This window comes from Triticum aestivum, chromosome 4B (assembly GCF_018294505.1).
Source record: "Triticum aestivum cultivar Chinese Spring chromosome 4B, IWGSC CS RefSeq v2.1, whole genome shotgun sequence".
NCBI lineage: Eukaryota > Viridiplantae > Streptophyta > Magnoliopsida > Poales > Poaceae > Triticum > Triticum aestivum.
This window is the reverse complement of record NC_057804.1, coordinates 445187453-445209134: the sequence shown is the minus strand read 5'-3', so window position 1 is coordinate 445209134 and position 21682 is coordinate 445187453. Positions and strand designations below refer to the sequence as shown.

The window sequence follows — 21682 nt, the reverse complement described above, 5'->3', positions numbered from 1 at the left end:
CACCAAATCACCTTCTCCCCGGGAAGCTCCCTTCTCCCGAGCCGCGAAACCTCAGCCCCACCTCCATGGTGCCCCCCACCGCACCAATTTCACAGCCGCCCTCCTCCCTAATGCCGGAGACGCTGTCCAATTGCCGTCGTGCACTGGGCCGTGTGCCTCTTACTCCGTGCTGCTGGTGCTGCCTCGACGACGGCCACGTGAACCGTACCGGAGCCGATTCACCCCCGCCGTTGTTCACGGCGCCGGAGCGGCTCCAACTTCGGATCCGTCCAGAGTCCTGGCGCTGCTTTCGCGTAGTCTTCGACCGTCGCGACATTACTCTTTCCCTGTCGTCGTTCGCCACCGCAACCATGCCGGCCTCACCGACTCGGTAGCTGGACCTGCCTACTTCACCAAGTCGCCAGATAGGTCGCACCCTCATCTCAAATCACTTTATTTAGACGTCAGTTGTCTGAATTTTTATTCTGGGCCAATCGATTCCCAATGGGAAGCAGCACCCCTCGAGGCGGCGGAGCTCCTAGGCTGCCGGTTAGCTGGTGTCTAACGTAAGGGTGCGGGGCCGCAAGTTCGCCGCGGAAGCAGCACTTAGATGGCTATCTTTTAGAGTTGTGTGGGTTGAAGGTACTGCCGCCGCCGGATCTGGATGACGGGGAGTCTTTGTGGATTGGCCCGGGGCGGCACAACCACGGCAGTGCGGTGGGGCGGGGAGCGGGGTTTTGGCCGGGGCCACGGACAATGGAGGCAGGCTGCTCTGCCGTTGGTCGCTGGCTCTTCAGGGAAGATTCCGAACAGTGTCAGCCGAGAGGCACAAGACGGCCATCACGCCATCCGGCGTAGATCGGACAGTACCAAAATAAAATAAAATCATGTGACCCCAATTTAGTCTTTAGTCAACAGACGTGTGACCACTCTCGTAACTTGATGTTGATCTCTTAGTGTATTTATTCAGATCAAAGAGATATGTCGTTCTTAACATTATGCGTTATCTGCATCTTCAGACACACTGTCTTCCGACTCACCGCAGCTGCTCCAACAAGGGAAGCATACACCAGAAGGGAGCTATAGTCCCCACTCAACAGTTCCCTGCATCGAATGCACGTGCCCGACATGGACAGCCACAACAACTGCGGGGCCATCGACATGTCAGCACATGATGCTCACTCCTATGGATGGCAGCCACATAGGTTGTACCCTCATCTTACTTGTGTGCAACATTCATGGCTTTGTTATTCATCTAAGCATGGAAAATAGATCATCACATTTCACTGTATATTGATGCTGATCTCTTACGGGTCTTGTTCAGGAGTTCATGCTGTTGCATAGTTCAGCTAAGATACTTGTTCTTTAGGTAACGCTGTTCCATAGTTATCATCCATCAGCCAATGCTATTCCACAGGCTGGTGATTATAGTATTATACCACTTCTAGTATTACCTATGTTGTTCTTTAATACTTTTGTGTGACATCTAGTTAATCTCGAGTACAAACGATACATATTCTGTAGCTTTCATCTGTGTTCTCCCTTTAGTTTATGAGACATGTTGCTGCTAGTTAACCCCAGTCCTACTATTTATGTCGTCTCCTACAAGCACTCATTACATAAATCTAACTACTAGTTGTCTTCCATGCATGTCAGATATAATTGCACACACTGATATATCCACAAGAACCTCACAGAGCAATGTAAAGGCCAATAAACTTGATGTCAATGATACCCAATATGATGGAACATGTAAAGGCAGTTCTTCAGAAGACTTGCAGAAACATGATGAATCCTCTTCACCCCAAAAGGTCCTTGCTCTAACTTGGCCTGTGATATGGGTACAACATGCATATAATGTCCTGGAGTGTATCTACTCTGTTGCAATGCCATGTGCTTAGCATGCTGATCATGCATGTAAATATGTCATGCCCTTCCTGTTTTTCAGTACCTATTCCATTCATGATAACATGTTTTCAAATTCAAGTACTGTCATTCTACTCTATCGCAATGCCATCTGCTTAATTTGGACATCATGCTTCTGAATATCTTATGCATTGTTATTCATCAGTATGTACTTCATCTGTCTGCCATACCATGTTTTTTTACATTGAAGTGATGTTCTAGTGCTCTGTTGCAATGCCATCTTATTTTCCCAATCATACACGTGTATGTTGCCTTAGTTATTTCTGTATGTATTCCGCTAGCATATAGTTTTACATTCAACTAGTGTTTTTTTGCTGTGTTGTCCTGTCGTATCCCTAGCTCTTACACCATACTCCCTCCGTCCGGATTACATGTTGCCGAAATGGATAAAAAAGGATGTATCTAGAACTGAAATACACCTAGACCCATCCATTTTTTCCGGATGGAGGGAATACATGTCAATATGTCATGCCTTTCTATTCTTCAGTACCTATTCCATCTCTCTGCTGTCACATGTTTTATAATTAGAGAACCATTCTTCTATACAAGGCATGCAAGGGGAAGATGACTATGTTAGAATCTGAAGGGTTACAAACAAGGCCTTTGTAAAAGATCCAAACGCCAGGAGATAATAAACCAACTCCAGTTTTTATAGATACTGCTCCAGCACAGAGAAACACAACTGCTACTGATAATAAGCAGATTCCAGTGGCCAAAGAACTAGTCCGCTCCAGTCCAGCAAAAATATGTCAACTCAATTCTAAGAAGCGTGTGCATATCCTTGCATCATGAAATTTTATAGCATGTTGATCATATTTTCTACATGTTTCTTACCCATCTCTCTTTTAGAAAATAAGCTTAACAGATAGAAGAATTTCTGCAATGGTATCGTTTATGAGGAAAGATTCTTGCAGGAATTCTCTGTGCTCCAATGTAGATGTAAGTACCTGTTGTATATCACTATATTTTTACATCAACATGCATTTTGTTAATCGGCATGAATCCAACCTTTATCTGATCTAAATTTAGTTGTAGCAAAATGTATGATTAAAGGCCACAATGTTGATTTTTGTAAGGAAAACTGCCTGGTAGTTTTGCATCCTGAGCTGCATGAGTGTACTATCTCATATCAGTGGGTTTGAATACTTTGGTTCTGTAGTGGGTTTTTAGTGTTTTTTTTACTGTGTTGTCCTGTCGTATCCCTAGCTCTTACATCATACTCCCTCCGTCCGGATTAAATGTCGCAGAAATGGATAAAACTGGATGTATCTAGAACTGAAATACGCCTAGACCCATCCATTTATTTCTGGATGGAGGGAATACATGTCAATATGTCATGACTTTCTATTCTCCAGTACCTATTCCGTCTCTGCTGTAGCATGTTTTATAACTGAATCACCATTCTTCTATATAAGGCATGCAAGGGGAAGACGGCTATGTTAGAATCTGAAGGGTTACAAACCAGGTCTTTGCAAAAGATCCAAATGCCAGGAGATAATAAACCAACTCCATTTTTCATAGATACTGCTCCAGCACAGAGAAACCCAACTCCCACTGATAATAAGCAGATTCCAGTGGCCAAAGAACTAGTATGCTCCAGTCCAGCAAAAGAATGTCAACTCCATTCTAAGAAGCGTGTGCGTATCCTCGCATCATGAAATTTTATAGCATTCTGATCATATTTTCTACATGTTTCTTACCCATCTCTCTTTTAGAAAATAAGGTTAAACGATAGAAGACTTCCTCCATTGGGATCGTATTCGAGGAAAATATCTTGCGGGAATTCTCTGTGCTCCAATGCTGATGTAAGTACTTGTTGTATATCACTATATTTTTACATCAACATGTATTTTGTTAATCGGCGTGAATCTAACCTTTATCTGATCTAAAATTAGTTGTAGCAAAATGTGAAAGGCGCCAATGTTGATTTTTGTAAGGAAAACTGCCTGGTAGTTTTGCATACTGAGCTGCATGAATGTACTATCTCATATCACGCACATTACTGAATTGTAGTGCTTCTTTGGTTGCCCATTCATTCATTGTGTCAATGTTGCTTTCGTACTACCTTACCTGGCTGATGATAGATGTGCCATATTGTGTTAATTTGGTGTAGGCTAGTTGCACAAACGTTCATTGTGTTAATGTTGATTTCCTATTATCTGACTTGGCCAATGATAGCAATGCTAGTGTGTTAATTTTGTGCAGGCTGCTGAAGATAAGAAGACACACTCTGAAAATAGCAAGGCAACCCCATTGTTTCTTTCCAGTAAATCTAGGCCAGGTAATATGGCAATAACTCATGATTAATCTGTTTGGTTCCCATCCTAATTTATGTTATGATGTAGTGGTCGAGACACTCTCCACTATCAATAATACAAGCCTGCCAAAATCGCCATCTGAATCTGTTCAGTATCCTTTGTCTCGAATGCAACAGAATAAATGTATGTTTGTGAACCAATTAATGGCTGAAGCAATGATGGAAATGGTGGATGAATCAAAGGTGCAGAGTCGTGCGACACAACAACTGATCAATGTTTTCAGAGACAGTGTAGCAAAGCAGCAAGAACTTGCCCACATGCTTATGGGCGTCATCTATGCTGAGGTTGCAGATTGTGACATTGTAGATGGTTAGGTTCTTCTCATTTATTTGCACTGGCATCAATCTTTGATTGCCCAGTGGATGTAACTTCCTGTAATATATGCTGGATGTGCAACGTTATTCCCTGTATGTCGTACCTTTGCTTGATCGGTTTTGGTCCTGTGCATAATTGCTCGTCGTAATGGGCTCAAATTATCTAATTTGGCCTAAAGACATGTACGAACTTTAGTGGGCCCATTAAGTTAATGGGACGTTACTAGGCCAAAAGTTAATGGTCGGCCCTCTTACCTCCCGGGTCGTTAACAAGCCGACATTGAAGCGGGCAACAGGTGGCCCCAATTTATTTCACGGGCCATTAACAGGCCGTTACTAAGTTTGGGCTACATATGACCAACTATACTGTAGGCCTTTAGCAGGCCGAAAGAGACAACGGGCTTGTACTGGACCATGAAGAGCATGGGCCGCTAAGAGGCCGAAAGTCAGGTCGTATTGTAAATGGCCAAACTGTGTTGTGGGTCTTTAGTAGGCCGAAAGAGAAACCGGGCTGGTATTGGACCATGAAGGGCATGGGCCGTTAAAAGGCCAAAACTAAGGTCTGACTACAAATGGCCCAACTCATTTATTGTCCGTTAACAGGACGAAAGGCACACAGGGCCGGGAATTGGCCCAACACTTAAATGGGTCGCCAAAAGGCCAAAACTCAGGTCCGACTACAAATTGACCAACTGATTTATGGGCCGTCAACAGGCTGAAAGTGACACCAGGCCAGAAATTGGCCCAACACTTAAATGGGCCGCTAAAAGGCCGAAACTCAGGTCCGACAACAAATGGCCCATCAGATTTATGGGCCGTCAACAAGCTGAAAGACACACCGGGCCGGAAATTAGCCCAACATTTAAATGGGTCGCTAAAAGGCCGAAAGATGTACATCCTAAAAATTGGCCCATCCATTAAATGGGCCGTTAACAGGCTGAAATCTCATTGGGCCGATATTGAGCCCAAATATATAGCGGGCTGTTAACGGGCTCGAACTGACGATGGGCTGCAATGGTGTCAAATCTTTAACGGGCCATTGACGGGCCGAATTGGCACATCTCGTATGGGCCGTGGGCTTAAATGGACCTGACACAAGTAGGCCTTATATGGGCCGGCCTGCTAATTTTTACTGGGCCGGCCTTTTTCACCAGAATGGGCCACTGTTGGGCCGTGCCACGTGTTGACCTATCATAGGCGCCTCCTATCCAATGAGTGGATGACATATGTCCCAACGGTGAGGCAACACATGTTTCCTGCGGCCAATGATGATTTTACACGTGGAAAATCCCCATTGGTTTGGGCTGTTAACGGGTTATCGGATCCAAAACCGGACCCGATAGCTTAACGGCGTTCCATTACGATGGATGCCATGTGTCGGTCACCCTTGACAAAAGCACTTCTGTGACACGCGATTTATTGTCATGGAAGTGGACACTTTCGTGATGATAATTTTGGTAATGTCATGGAACACTTCTACGATAGCACAGGTACGACTATCTTGATTCTGTCATAAAATCGTCATGGATGTACATGCATGACAAAAAATGTGACCTACTGTGACAAATACGTATCATCACGGAAGTGTATTTTTTTGTAGTGTATTGACTCAGGTCATACAATAAATTACGACAACTCCTATGGCTCCTGCCGGTTGTCATACTCATCGACATGCAAGTCGTGATTACTATTACAAGAACATGGTCAATCTCATACATCACATATATAATTCATCACATCCTTTTGGCCATATCACATCACATAGCATACCCTACAAAAACAAGTTAGACATCCTCTAATTGTTGTTGCATGTTTTACGTGGCTTCTACGGGTTTCTAGCAAGAATGTTTCTTACCTACGGAAAAGCCACAACAGTGCTATGCCAATTGCTATTTACCCTTCATAAGGACCCTCTTCATCGAATCTGATCTGACTAAAGTGGGAGAGACAGACACCCGCTAGCCACCTTATGTAACAAGTGCATGTCAGTCGGTGGAGCCTGTCTCACGTAAGTGTACGTGTAAGGTTGGTCTGGGCCACTTCATCCCACGATGCCGCCGAATCAAGATAGGACTAGTACCGCTAAGCAAATTGAAAAATCATCACTCACAACTACTTGTGTTCTACTCGTGCATAGAATCTACGCATAGACCTAGCTCTGATACCACTGTTCAGAAACGTAGTAATAATTCAAAAAAAATCCTACGTGTCACCAAATCAATCTAGGAGATGCTAGCAACGATAGAGAGGGAGTGCATCTTCATACCCTTGAAGATCGCTAAGCGGAAGCATTACAAGAACACGGTTGATGGAGTCATACTCGCGGCGATTCAAATTGCAGAAGATCCGATCCAAGCGCCGAACGGATGGCGCCTCCGCGTTCAACACACGTACAGCCCGGGGACGTCTCCTCCTTCTTGATCCAGAAAGGGGGAAGGAGAAGTAGAGGGAGAACTCCGGCAATGATAACCCACAAGTATAGGGGATCAATTGTAGCCTCTTTCGATAAGTAAGAGTGTCGAACCCAACGAGGAGCTAAAGGTAGAACAAATATTCCCTCAAGTTCTTTCGACCACCGATACAACTCTACGCACGCTTAACGTTCGCTTTACCTAAAACAAGTATGAAACTAGAAGTACTTTGTAGGTGTTGTTGGATAGATTTGCAAGAATATAAAGAGCGCGTAAATAAAAACTAGGGGCTGTTTAGATAAAGAAGCAATAAAGTTAGTATAGCGAGTGTGGAAAAGTGGTGGTAGGAGTTGTGAAATTGTCCCTAAGCAATTGACTACTTTACTAGACCGATAGCAAGTTTTATGTGGGAGAGGTCACTGCTAGCATGTCATCCCTGACTTGGAATTCTATGCACTTATGCTTGGAACTATTAGCAAGCATCCGCAACTACTAACGTTCATTAAGGTATAACCCAACCATAGCATTAAGATATGTTGGTCCCCCTTCAATCCCGTATGCATCAATTTCTATGCTAGGTTGAAGCTTCTGTCACTCTTGCCCTCCAATACATAGTCCTATCAACATACAACTAACCCTATGGTGTGATCCACGCACGCGCTTATATGATGGGCACCAAAGGATAACAACATAAGCACAAGCAAATTAAACAAATCATAGCAATTCATCAATCACCGATAGGACAACGATAATCTACTCGGACATCATAGGATGGCAAAACATCATTGAATAATAATATGAAGCATAAAGCACCATGTTCAAGTAGAGGGTACAGCGGGTTGCGGGAGATTGGACCGCTGTAGATAGATGGGGGAAGGTGATGAAGATGTTGGTGAAGAAGACGGAGGTGTTGGTGTAGATCGTGTCACATGATGATGGCCCCGGCGGCGTTCCGGCGCCACCGGGAGAGAGCCCCCCTTCTTCTTCTTCTTCTTCTTCCTTGACCTTCTCCCTAGATGGGAGAAGGGTTTCCCCTCTGGTGCATGTCCTCCATGGCGTGGGAGGGGCGAGAGCCCCTCCGAGATTGGATCTATCTCTCGGTCTCTCTCTATTTCCGCATTCCTGATTCTGCCCTTTCACCATTTCTTATATATTCGGAGATCCGTAACTCCGATTGGATTGAAACCTTCAACATGATTTTTTTTCCGGATATTAGCTTTCTTGCGGCAAAAGAAGAGCAGTAACTGCCCTACGGGGTGTCCACGTGGGTCAGGGGCGCTCCCCCTGCCTCGTGGGCCCCTCGAGCATCGTCTCGCGTTGATTCTTCTTCCCAAAAATCATAAATATTCCAAAAATATTCTCCGTCCGTTTTTATCCCGTTTGGACTCCGTTCGATATGGATTTTCTGTGAAACAAAAAACATGCAACAAACAAGAACTGGCACTGCGCACTGGATGAATATGTTAGTCCCAAAAATAGTATAAAAAGTTGCCAAAAGTATATGAAAGTTGTATAATATTGGCATGGAACAATCAAAAATTATAGATACGACGGAGACGTATCAGGCAGCACAACGGCGTGGTGGCGATGGAGCTCGTGGTTCTCCGGCAGGGCTTCGCCAAGCACTACGGAGGAGGAAGAGGTGTAGCAGGGGGGAGGGCTGCGCGAGGGGCTAGGGTCTAGCTCCCATGCGCCTCCCCACTATATATAGGGGTGGAGGGGCTGGTTTCTTGCCCTCCAAGTCCATTGGGGCGTTGGCAAAGGTGGGAGGAAAGAAATCCCATCCTTTCCCTTCCCCACCGATTGTTATCCCCCCTTTTTAGGGATCTTGATCTTATCCCTTCGGGATATGATCTTATTCCTTCTAAGGGGGAATATCGCCTTGAACAGGGGTGTGGGGCCTTGGACCCACTACCCACGTTCATGTGGGTCCCCCCATGCAGGTGGCCCCACTCTGGAACCTTCTAGAACCTTCCCGGTACAATACCGAAAAATCCCGAACATTTTCCGGTGGCCAAAATAGGACTTCCCGTATATATATCTTTACCTCCGGACCATTCCGGAACTCCTCGTGACGTCTGGGATCTCATCCGAGACTCCAACAACTTTCGGTAACCACATAAAATTCCCATTACAACTCTAACGTCACCGAACCTTAAGTGTGTAGACCCTAAGGGTTTGGGAACCATGCAGACATGACCGAGATGCCTCTCCGGCCAATAACCAATAGCGGGATATGGATACCCATATTGGCTCCCACATGTTCCACGATGATCTCATCGGGTGAACCACGATGTCGGGGATTCAATCAATCCCATATACAATTCCCTTTGTCCATCGGTATGTTACTTGCCCGAGATTTGATCGTTGGTATCCCTATACCTTGTTCAATCTCATTACCGGCAAGTCTCTTTACTCGTTCCGTAACGCATGATCCCGTGGCTAACTCATTAGTCACATTGAGCTCATTGTGATGATGCATTACCGAGTGGGCCCAGAGATACCTCTCCGTCATACGGAGTGACAAATCCCAGTCTCAATTCGTGCCAACCCAACAGACACTTTCGGAGATACCCGTAGTACACCTTTATAGCCATCCAATTACGTTTTGAAGTTTGATACACCCAAAGCATTCCTATGGTAGGGAGTTGCACAATCTCATGGTCTAAGGAAAGATACTTGACATTAGAAAAGCTCTAGCAAACGAACTACACGATCTTGTGCTATGCGTAGGATTGGGTCTTGTCCATCACATCATTCTCCTAATGATGTGATCCCATTATCAACGACATCCAATGTCCATGGTCAGGAAACCACAACCATCTATTGATCAACGAGCTAGTCAACTAGAGGCTCACTAGGGACATATTGTGGTCTATGTATTCACACATGTATTACGATATCCGGTTAATACAATTATAGCATGAACAATAGACAATTATCATGAACAAGGAAATATAATAGTAAACATTTTATTATTGCCTCTAGGGCATATTTCCAACAAGATACCCCTCTAAAAGGAAAAGATCGAAGACAGTTTTCAACATTTTTATTTTGTTTGAGTCATAGGAAAACCACACTATTAAGAGGGGGTCCGCTTCAGAAGGTATGGATGGAATCAATCACAAACACAAAACAAACTTCACCCCCTTAGCCTTCCCAACATTCGAGTAGTTCCCCATCCTTTTTGGTGCCCCTGAATTTTCCTACCCAGTAGTATCACACCTTCAGAGGAGCAGTACTGCTGCTACATGCCTTCAGACCGGTAGTACTGTACTCCCCTATTGGAGTAGAACTACCAAGTTAAGTGTTGGACTACTATCGCAGGGGGCTCATTCCCCTCTGTTTTGGTCCACTGTACTAAGGCGACACTGTTACGGCAGTACCGTTATTTCGTAATAGCCAGTACTACCGGTGTCTTGTGTGGTAGTGCCGCTTAGGCACTTGCAGTGCAACTCGTATGGGACTATGGTAGTACTGTTGTCCGCACCGGTAGTACCGCCTAGTGAAAACTAGGGCACTGTTGGATTTGGAGGGGGCACATAAAAAGGGGGACTTCGTCCCCAAGATGACCTAGCTCTTTCCTCTCTCTCCTCCATTATCGCCCAAAGCTTAAACTCCTAGACCTCTCTCCCTAGCCACCAAAACTTCTTGATCTTCTACGATTTGGGAGAGAAGACCTAGATCAATCGCTCCACCAAAGAAAATTTGGCATCCCCTTGTTTTTCCTAGTGGATCTTGTTAATTTTTGGTGTTTGGGCAGCCTAGACCTAAGAGGCCACCTCAAAGCTCATTCATTGTGGTTTAAGGCTTCATGGTAGTGTTGGGAGCCTCGAATTAAGTTGTGCAGATTGCTCCAACCTTGTTTGTGAAGGTCCGGTCATCGCCTCCAAGGGCACCGCATAGTGGATCCTGGCACCTTAGATTGTGCGAGGGCATGGAAAGAATAAGGTGAGCCATTATGGCGCTTGCTGAGCATCGTGTCACCTCTCCGACGGAGACGTACCTCCCTCAAAGGAGGAAACTCCGGGAATAACATCATCGTCTCCATTTGTGGTTTATTTTTCTCTTCACTTACTTATTGCAAGCTATCTTTATTGTGTGTCTAATCTAGCTTGTTGTTATTCGTAAGCTTGCCAAATAGGTTGTTGACCTAGTTGCATATATCATGATAACCTATATTCTTGTTGTATCCCTTAAAATTGGAAAAGAGACTAAAAACTGTTAGTCACACCTCTGCGACGGAGATGTACCTCCCTCAAAGGAGGAAACTCCGGGAATAACATCAACGTCTGCATTTGTGGTTTATTTTTCTCTTCACTTACTCATTGCAAGCTATCTGTATCGTGTGTCTTATCTAGCTTGTTGTTTTCTGTAAGCTTCCCAAATAAGTTGTCGACCTAGTTGCATATCTAGACAGCATATATTCCTGTTGTATCCCTTAAAATTGGAAAAGAGACTAAAAATTGTTAGTCATCTATTCACCCCTCTCTAGTCGACTATATCGATTCTTTCACACGCAGAGTCTAAAATGGGTTGTGATTAAGGATCACCGAAGAACAGGCCATGCCAAGCTTCTGACTTGTTACACTTGAGAACGGCTTCATTGGGAAATTGTGAGGTTTGTGTCCCCCTCATTTGTCTGGCCGGAGTTAGAATTATTTTCTGTCCCTCCTTGGTGCTGGCTCCTTCGGGACGACGATCTATCCAGTTTGCGGTCACTGATGTCTTCTGATCTACATCAACGACTTACCAACTATTGATTCTACATGTTCATGGGTTTCAACAAAGTTTGCCCTGGTGAGATGGAGGCCCAGTGGTGACAACGAGCTTTACTCATGGCGCGTCACCAGTGGTGCAGAAAGAAGACAGTACTGATTTTTGCATGAACTTGTCTGTCATTTTTTTATTCTCATAAGAGGATTGATTTTATTTCATATATGGCCTTTGGCCTTTTCGAAGAAAAAAAAAGACGCCCATGGTCTTACCCATCATGCTCATGTATGAACCAAAACCTCCATTGGATCGATCACTACCATTGTACAAAGCAGTTTTCTAGTGTATTGGTAGCCTGGTACATATTTTAGATCACAACAAAGATCTCCTAGAGTTAAGGGCCGGCGGGAGGGCTCCGTTGTTAGTCGTTTCTTCAAAATTTGTTAGGGTTTGTGTCCTACTCAGGAAGACGAGACGGTGGCGGCTCCCTGAAGATGGAATAAAGGTCCCCCCGCCTAGTCCCTGTTCCGGTGGTGCGTCTAGCATCGTTGGTGGACGTGTGGAGGTGTGTCTCCGGCGGATCTATCCTCGGTGGATTTGCTCGGATCTGGTTGTGGTTCGTCTATGTTCGTGTGTCTTCAGGTTGGATCCTTTCGATCTACGTTATTCTTCATCAGCGGCGGTTGCTGTTCTGGTGCGGTGGTCCTACGGGGCCTTAGCACGACGACTTCCCGACTGTCTACTACAACAAGTTGTGCCCGACTCCGGCGAGGGAGGGGTGATGACGGCGGCGTGCCTTCGGCTCGTTTCAGTGATTGTAGTCGTCGCTAGGTGGTCTACTGATCTGAATGTAATTTTTATTATTTCTAGTGTTCGTTGTACTGCCGTGATGGAAGATGAATAGATTGAAAGTTTTCTCGAAAAAAAAAAGATCTCCTAGAGTTGCCCCCGTCGTCACACCTAAAAAAACAACACGTTGCTCGGTAGCGCAGTTCTCCTTGCACGATGCATTTGGTACCGCCGCGACCGGAACGGATGGGGTACACTGTGAGATGCACGCGTGCTCCGTGCTGTTGCTTCGCTTTCACGTATGAAATTGAAAATGTGCTTTCAATCACCGGAGTTCGCAAAGGTAAAGGTTTCGAGTTGGCAGGTCCATGGCCTGTCATCTCATATGGTGCGATTGTGGCAGAGCACGTCACATGCGACGCCAAATAATAAGATGGCCGTCACCATCTCATGATCACTGTAGCTTCCGGAATCATTAGTCCGTTTGGAAGGGCGCACAAGTTGCTGGCTCCGCTGTGAAATTTGCCGATTTCTGCAAGAATCATGCACTGTGAACATGGGTAAAAACGGGCAAAATGGTCTCGTGGGTTCCCTGTGAAGGATGTAATGCTGGCAACTAGGCATAAAAGGTTGAGTTCTCGCCATGTGTTCCAGTCATCCTCCAGCTATTATCACCAGGGATTTCTCAACCGCAGACAGGGAGATTTCCCTTCCGACAAGCCCAACAAGAGGCCGTGGCAATGCCTTGCCCTGAACAGCTGCATTGAAAGCCACTCGCCCCCGAAAGGCCCAAAGTCTTGGTCGACGACGGCGAGCACCAGATGCCTCTTGTATTGTTGTCTCTGGCGAGCCGCGGTACCTGGCCGGACCGCCGGAGTAGTACGTATTCATGAGCTCCCTCAGGACCCTGTCCCCTTCTGGGAGCCCACACGGAGTAAAGAAGAGAGCTGTGGCGCACGTCCTGCCACTGCCACTACACCAAACACATTACCCGGGTGCTTATGGAAAACACGCCAGAAAGCAGAGGAGACGACGACGGGTCAGATGCTAATACTCTCCATGGAAGCAGATTAGGAGCACGACACGGTGTAGACGTGGATTGGATTTGGACCAGTGGTTGCAGGTCCATGCAAAGCACCTGCAGTTGGTTGACAGTTGTTCATTTTCATTTCAAGTTTTCAACCCCAGGCAGAGCGCGGATAGAAAAGTAGAAACTGCCCGCCAATGGACATGGACTCGTTTATCGTTCTCCTCTTCCTCTTTCTTGCGCGAGCGGAGGCGGCGAGCCACGGCGTTGGTAGAGGAGGCAGGGCTGAGGGAGCGGTTCTTCTTGCGCTCAGGCTGCAGCAGGTGCCGCCCCCGCCGCGAGCGCCGGCGAACCGGCTGCGGTTCCGCCACAATGTGAGCTTGACGGTGTCGGTGGCTGTCGGCACGCCGCCGCAGAACGTCACGATGGTGCTTGACACCGGCAGCGAGCTCTCCTGGCTGCTCTGCAACGGGAGCTCCGTGTCGGCGCCTGCGCCGTTCAATGCGGCAGCTTCGTCGACGTACGGCGCCGTCGATTGCTCGTCGCCGGCGTGCGTGTGGCGCGGACGTGACCTGCCCGTCCGCCCGTTCTGTGACGCGCCGCCGTCCACCGCCTGCCGCGTCTCCATCTCCTACGCAGACGCCTCCTCGGCCGATGGCCTCCTGGTTGCCGACACCTTCATCCTCGGCGCGCAGGCCGTGCCCGCCCTGTTCGGCTGCATCACCTCCTATTCCTCCAGCGCGGCCACCAACAACAACGCCACGGACCCGTCGGAGGCGACGACCGGCCTCCTTGGCATGAATCGTGGCAGCCTCTCCTTCGTGACGCAGACGGGCACCCTCCGCTTCGCCTACTGTATCGCCCCCAGCCAAGGACCAGGCATCCTCCTCCTCGGCGGCGACGGTGGGGCGGCCCCGCCACTTAACTACACGCCGCTGATAGAGATCTCCCAGCCGCTGCCGTACTTCGACAGGGTGGCCTACTCCGTGCAGCTGGAGGGCATCCGCGTGGGGGGCGCCCTGCTCGCCATCCCCAAGTCCGTGCTCACGCCGGACCACACGGGCGCCGGGCAGACAATAGTGGACTCCGGCACGCAGTTCACCTTCCTCCTGGCCGACGCCTACGCGGCGCTCAAGGGCGAATTCCTGAACCAGACGCGGTCGCTGCTTGCCCCGCTCGGTGAGCCGGGCTTCGTGTTCCAGAGCGCGTTCGACGCGTGCTTCCGCGGCCCGGAGGAGCGAGTGTCGGCGGCAAGCCGGCTTCTCCCCGAGGTGGGCCTGGTACTCCGCGGCGCGGAGGTGGCCGTGGCCGGGGAGAAGCTCCTGTACAGTGTACCCGGCGAGCGGCGCGGGAAGGAGGGGGAGGAGGCTGTGTGGTGCCTGACGTTCGGGAACTCGGACATGGCCGGCATGTCGGCGTACGTGATCGGGCACCACCACCAGCAGGACGTGTGGGTGGAGTACGACCTTCAGAACGGCCGAGTCGGCTTCGCGCCGGCGCGCTGTGAGGTCGCCACCCAGCGCCTCGGCGCCCAAGTGTAGTTCTTGTCTAGTGGCATTGTGTCAGTCAATGTGTAGTCGTCGTGTAAAAGTACAGCGAAATACTAGCGGCGGCGGCTGTGGCAGGGCACGTATCGTTAGCAGGGGGCGAGTATTAGAGACGGTCACTCTCCGATCACCTGCTGCTGCCAGTGGCGAACTACTGGTTATTTACGAACTTCATTGCTGTATTATGCGAATACATATAAATTGTTGTATTATGCGAATCTATACTACTTTTTTTAGCATCAGTATAGACATTCATCCCTATGAACGCACACACACGCACCCTAACCACATGAGCACCTTCGAGAGACTGAGCCGGCATATCATCTTGAGATTTACGAAGTCACCGTAGGCAATTTGAACCCTGTTGGGTTCAGGATACCACTGTCCACCTAACCAACTCAACCACAGGTTGATTCGCATCTATACTACCTACTAATAAAAGAAGGACGCCGATAACTGCTACACGTGTGGGCGTTAAGGGATCTGCCCACACGTTCTGTGTCGTGCCTAAGAGGACCAGCCCACACGCTTGTGTGTGGGCAAAATAACTAGCGTCCACACGCCTTTTTTTCCTCCCGGTCCCTCTTATACGCGTGCGTGTGGGCGAAATAGAGAACGCCTACACGCCCGGTACGTCAGGCCTCGTACCTCGTGGTCCCGCACGCCCCACGTGACACTTTACCGCGCGCACGCAGTTGCCATGGGCCGGACCCTCGTCTATGTTCGTTTAAGTGCAGTTGCCATGTTGCTGAACTACGGTTGCCATGTCAGACAACTACAGTTGCCATATCTGCTCAACTACAGTTGCCATCTCAGGTCAAAGTTCCAGATTGCCATTTTTTGGACAACTATAGCTGTTGCCATGTGTGGTCTGGTCTACTGCAGTTGCCATGATTTTAAAATTTTAGGAGTTGCCACCTACTAACACTAGGCAGTTGTCATGTAGCACTGAAAAAATGGCATGGCAAAAAAACATGTTTGGGTAAAAGAGAGAGTTGCTATGTGCTCACAAACACGTTAGGCAGTTGCCATGTAAAAAGAAAGAGTTGCCATCTGCTTACGTGCACGCTAGGGCAGTTTGCCATTTACCATGCAAAACATATGCAACTGACATGTTTGGGTAAAAAAAGAGAGAGTTGCCATCTGCTTGCAATCACACTAGGGCAGTTGCCATGTACACTGCAAAACGCATGGCAACTGGCAGCTTGGGTGTGGGAGAGGAGGCGGTCATGTGGGCGAGATGGCAAACGCCCACACACCAGCCCTTGTGCGTGACTGAAAACTGGTGTGTGGGTGAACTGCTAAACGCCCACACACCGGCCCCTCCGTGTGGTAAAACGGATGTGTGGGCGAACTATGTCACACACCACACACACACATTGTCCTACGTGGCACAGAAAATCAGCTAGATTGTGCCAAGATTTGTGCATATAGTACTGGACGGTGATGGATAAGTGTGGTCGAGATGGTCAACGTCCACACGTGTGGGCGTTAACATTTCTGTAAAAGAAATATGTATTCTTAGTCCGCCATGCTATTTTATAGAAAAAACCCTGATGTTTTTAACATTAAACCCACAATACATATCAATGTTTTTTAAAATACTCATATTTTTTAAACCGTAACTCCAAATTTAACATATTATATATGAAATTTAATTAAAAAATATGTAGAATCTAAATATAATGTTATTTTACCTATTAACAATTAAAAAAAATACTATCTAGGCTGCAATGTTAATCAATAATGCATTATCTGTCTTTTTTTCCATACATGTACTAATTAAGATTGGGATGAACACCTCAGCAAAATCAGAATTGGACATCAAATTGAAGATAAATTTGTTAGAGACACCAATAAATAAGGACATGCATGACAAGAAATAAAAGGTCCAAAGAAAGATGGGATGTCCGCTATAAAATAAATAAAAGAGAGAATGCAGAGGAGATCCGATAAAGATGACATGTTGCGCTATTCTCCTATATATAAAAAGAAAAAAGAGAGGACATGCATGAAAAAGATAAAAAGGAGGCATGCATGACAAAAATAAAATAAAAGACAAGTTTGATAAGAAAATAAATAGTGATGAAACAGGGACCAATACCTATGACATGCATGACAAGAAATAGTGATGAAATGGGGTGCAAGTACCCACGTCAACATGAGACCATAAAAAATGTTCTTTTCCAGACAAAAAAAATCTCTTTTTATGATTAAAAAATTAAATATCTTTTTGACAACTATTTTAACTCTTCATGTATTTAAGAAATAACTACAAATTCTCAGATTATAGAACATTTTTTATAAATTAAGAGCATGTGGTATTTTTTTCTCCCGTTGCAATGCATGGGCTTTTTTGCTAGTACATATGAATTGTTGTAAATTAAGAGCTAAGAGCGTCTACAGCCGGCCGGACCTCTCAAACCCGCCTCATACGCCCGGGCGGACCTCCCCGACACTCTCCGGTCACGATGTTTTGACCCAGACGAGCTCCTTAAACGGTCCTCAAACGCCCGGGCTGACTAGCACCCCTCATATCCAGCCCAAATATGGGAAGGATATGGGGGCGCCCGGGCACGCCCGCCACGTCGGTGTGACGAAGCCGTCCCACGCAGAAATCCCGGAAACCCGGCGGTCCGACGAATGCCGCGTCCATTGCCGCATGGCGCCGCTCCGGCTCGCGCCCAAGACCAAATCCGGCTATTTAAGACGGCCGGCGTCCCGCAACCCTAACCCATCCACCTCCCTCCTCTCCGCGCCTCCAGTCCGAGCCCATCCACCTCCTCTTCCTCCCGCTCCGGCGCTCTGCCCACGGTCTGATGCTCCGCCCATGGTCCGAAGCTCCGCCCACGCTCCGGCACTCCGTCATGATCCCGAGCAAGATCACCTACTACACCATGCTGACGCTGGAGCGGCACTACGAGATCCAGCAAGAGATCTAGGCGAGGCAAGCCGCGCGCGCCGCCTGCATCATTGCCGGGCTGCCTCCGGACTCGCCGGAGCTGGAGGAGGAGGAGGCGCAGCCAGGGGAAGAGGAGGTGGACATGGCCCCGATGGGGGTGGAGGACGCAGAGGAGCAGGAGCCGGAGCAACAGCTATCGGGCTTCAACATGGAGCAAGCGGAGGCGGAGTTCGTCGTCACCCAGTCACAGGAGATAGCGGAGCAGCAGGCCATCTTGGAGTCCATCCAGGATGAGGCCTATGTGGAGGCCAACCGGGTGTTCCACTGGCGGGAGCAGGAGGAGTCCGACGCGCTCTTCGCCGAATTCGACGCGAAGATAGAGGAAGAGAAGGCCAGAGCGGAGGCGCCATAGGCACCGGAGGAGCCAGAGCTGTAGCTGCCGCCCATGCTGCGGGAGCTGGGCACGGAGATCGTCGACATCTCTAACGATGAGTAGCTAGGTGATCGACGTAGTACGTAGGTTTATTTAGTTTGCATGTCTTTGTATGGATTTGAGAATCTTGTACGAGATGTCCGGCTGCAAGTGTGGAAATTTGAGGGGTGCCCGGTCAATGAACGCAAACGCGCCCGAGCGTGTCCGCGAGTGTTTGAGGGGCCGGATTTGCCAAGTCTGGCTGTAGATGCTCTATTGACATAGTAAGCGACATTTCAATTTCGGTCGGGCAGTAACTCACTCATTGAGAGTTAGCAGTAAAAAAAGATAAACAAAAAAATTCAAGTGAGGGACAAGTTTAAATTGGTCTGCCATATCCCAGAGAATGACGCCAAGGGTCGCAACTACCAAGTCAACAGTGGACAAAGGTCCTGAGCCCTGACAAGGAAAGGAGAACCACGACGACAGAAGCCCGCGAGCGTCGTTGTTGTTGGCGCCAAAACACGTAGCTTTTGCTCGGCAGCTCACCCGTGCCAGCACGAGGTCTCCAGAACAAACGGGAAAAGTTTAGATCCCCATAGCCGGATCAGGGCAACACCACTACGAACGACAGAGGACGCGCTCGAGCTACCCATTGGTACACCTTCCGTTGCCTACACGACAAAGAGGGAAAGCCAACCATGCAGACCGCCATCCAAGCTGCCGCAATGGCATCCATGTCCGAGACACGGCCAACCGTGCACATCACGGTGCACCAACCACGGTAGGAAGAGTAAAAGGCGTCATCTTTCATTCCTAACTTGACATCAGCCCCAAAGTTTGGGTCGACACCTCCACAGTAGGAGGCACTCACGCCTGCGTACCTAGCTAGTCCCGCTGGTGAGGCAGAGACACGCCATGTGACTACCGACGGCCATTCCTAAGCAAGCTCACACGACGCCATGTCCATGGCCTTCGACACCGATCTACCCAACAATGCAGCGGTGTCCCGACCACCACCATTGACCACCGCACCCACAGGAAAAGGGACCTCATCGCTTGTGGGCACCACCTGGACCGAGTCCACCCCACCTATCCAAAACACAAGCTCCAACCCATCCCAGGCCCAAATCTGATCCCTCCGAGCACAAGCTCCAAGTCCTGGCCACCTCCACCCTGAAAACACTCGCGAGGAGCCACCACCAGCCACAGCACGCTGTCGTCCGCCAAGCGCCGCCACCCGAACCATAGCTACCGCATCACTGACTGGTGCAGCCACCACCATACGACTGAACCCTATCAAGGCCGGGCATACAAACTCCTCGCCACGACCCAGTCTCCGCCCGTCGGATCGGTGCTACTTGTGAGCTGCTTTGGGATTTCCTCGAAGAGGAGAGGACGATGCAGTACAGTAGAGATAAGTATTTCCCTCAGTTAAGAACCAAGGTTATCAATCCAGTAGGAGAACCATGCAAGATCTTGTGAACAACACCTACACACAATGTCGGGGAAACTGATCCACGGACACCTATGGGGCCGGCGGACCGGGCCCCTTTCGGTTCGGCGAGGGGCGGAGATCGCACGAAGAGCAGATCGAGGCGAGGCACACGAGCAGTTTACCCAGCTTCGGAGCTCTCCGGAGAGATAACACTCCTACTACTGCTTGTCTGGTTGTATTATCTGGTGTTCTTGCTCTCGAGCGAGTGAGTGATGTTTTCTGGGCTACGAATGAATCGAAGCCGATTGTCTGAGGCTCCGAGCCGAACCCCCTCTACGTTGCGCATGGGCCTCCTTTTATACGCTAAAGGGGTCACCGACAGGTGGCAACGCAGAGGAGGGTAAAAACGTAAAAAGCAAGGTAGTTGGTACAGTTGCTTGTACAGTGCACCCTACCTAACCCTGACGGCAGGGGACAAGGGCATTAAATGCCCGTCTGAGTCGCCCGAACAGTGCAGAAAAGGACCGTTAGGGGCGCCACCGTCCGCCATGATGGCGATCTTGTCAGCTTCCCATGCCACTACGCACGGCTGGCTGCACAGCCTCCCGCCATGCGCGCCCGGAGAGGCCCCCAGAGCGACACGTTGGTGGATGCGCTGGAGCGTGGGCGCAGAGTGGCCGCCTGCCACGGCAAGCGCCTTGCCGCTGTTGTTATCTTGCCGGGTCCAGAAGCTCGTCGCTCACCGGGCCTCGGGGTACCTTGTTTAGCCTTCCCGGCAAGCTCCTCTTGCCGGGGCCTTGCTGCCTTGCCGGAGCGCGTGGCGCGTCGCGGCAAGTTCCTTGGAGTGCCTTGGTTGGCCTTCCCGGCAAGCTCCTCTTGCCGGGGTCTTGTCTCCTTAGCTTAAATACTTTGTTCTTGGATGGCTCCAAGGTAACCTTGGGGGATCTTGGCGTTCGCCCGGAAAGCCTTTGCCGTGGGGTGCTGCAACTGCCCGTGCACAAGTTCGGGGTACTAGGGTACCCCTATTCTAGTACACCGACAGGAGCCCCCGGGCCTGGGCCAGACACGGTGCCGAGCGCTGTTGGGCCAGTCCCAAGACAGGGCACGGGCACACGCGGGCTGGGCCACGCCAAATCTTGTTCCGTATCCACCGCACTCTCCCATAACGGCACGCGTTGAATGCGGCATCGTGGGAGAGATCGTGGGTGGTTGTTTATTTGGAAGCCCGAAACGTCCGCCCCGTCCCTCTTTATAAGCAGAGGAAACAGGAGCAGTTCGTTCCCCCTTGCTGGTTCCTGCTACTCCTTCTTCACAAACTCCGCCGCTCCCCCCTTCTTCTCGAAGCCGAGAGAGCAGCGCTCCGCCCCCCCCCATTGCCACCAGCACCACCACGCCGTCAACCTTCTCCACCACCTCCGCCATGGCCCCGAAAGCCGACAAGGGAAAGGGTGTGAAGTCGGCCGAGGCGCAGCGGCTCGCGGCGCTGCGTAAGGAGCGGGCGATCTTCACCCCCCAGCTCGGCGTGCAGGAGCTGAGGGAGTACTTCTACCTCTTTTGGGCGACGGAGACGCGTGCACATCCGCGCACGAGGGTACTCCCGGCCGCTGCCTCGGAGTCGGCTCCAAATGGGTACCCGTTCTTCCCGCTATTCTTCTATTGCGGGCTCTGCCCGCCCTTCTCGGAGTTCTTCTGTGATATTATGAACACATATGGCTTCCGCCTCCTTGACTTCACCCCCAATGTTGTCCTGACCATGGCAGTTTTCGCACACTTGTGCGAAAACTTTGTCGGACTCCACCCTAGTGTTGCCCTTTTCCGCCACTTCTTCATACCTCGGGTAGAGAGAGGAGAGCCGCTTGCCGGAGGGATTGCCTGGGTCTCGAGAGTCGGCAAGAAAGAGGCG

The 21682-nt window shown here is 49.2% G+C and overlaps 1 protein-coding gene across 1 annotated transcript; it reads left to right on the top strand.

The window, feature by feature from the left end:
- The first annotated feature begins 13521 nt into the window (after positions 1-13521).
- LOC123094964 (aspartic proteinase PCS1) lies at positions 13522-15249 on the top strand. The gene has a single exon (XM_044516816.1). The coding sequence runs from the start codon at positions 13678-13680 to the stop codon at positions 15019-15021; it is 1344 nt and encodes a 447-aa protein (XP_044372751.1). The 5' UTR covers positions 13522-13677; the 3' UTR covers positions 15022-15249.
- The last annotated feature ends 6433 nt before the right edge of the window (positions 15250-21682 follow it).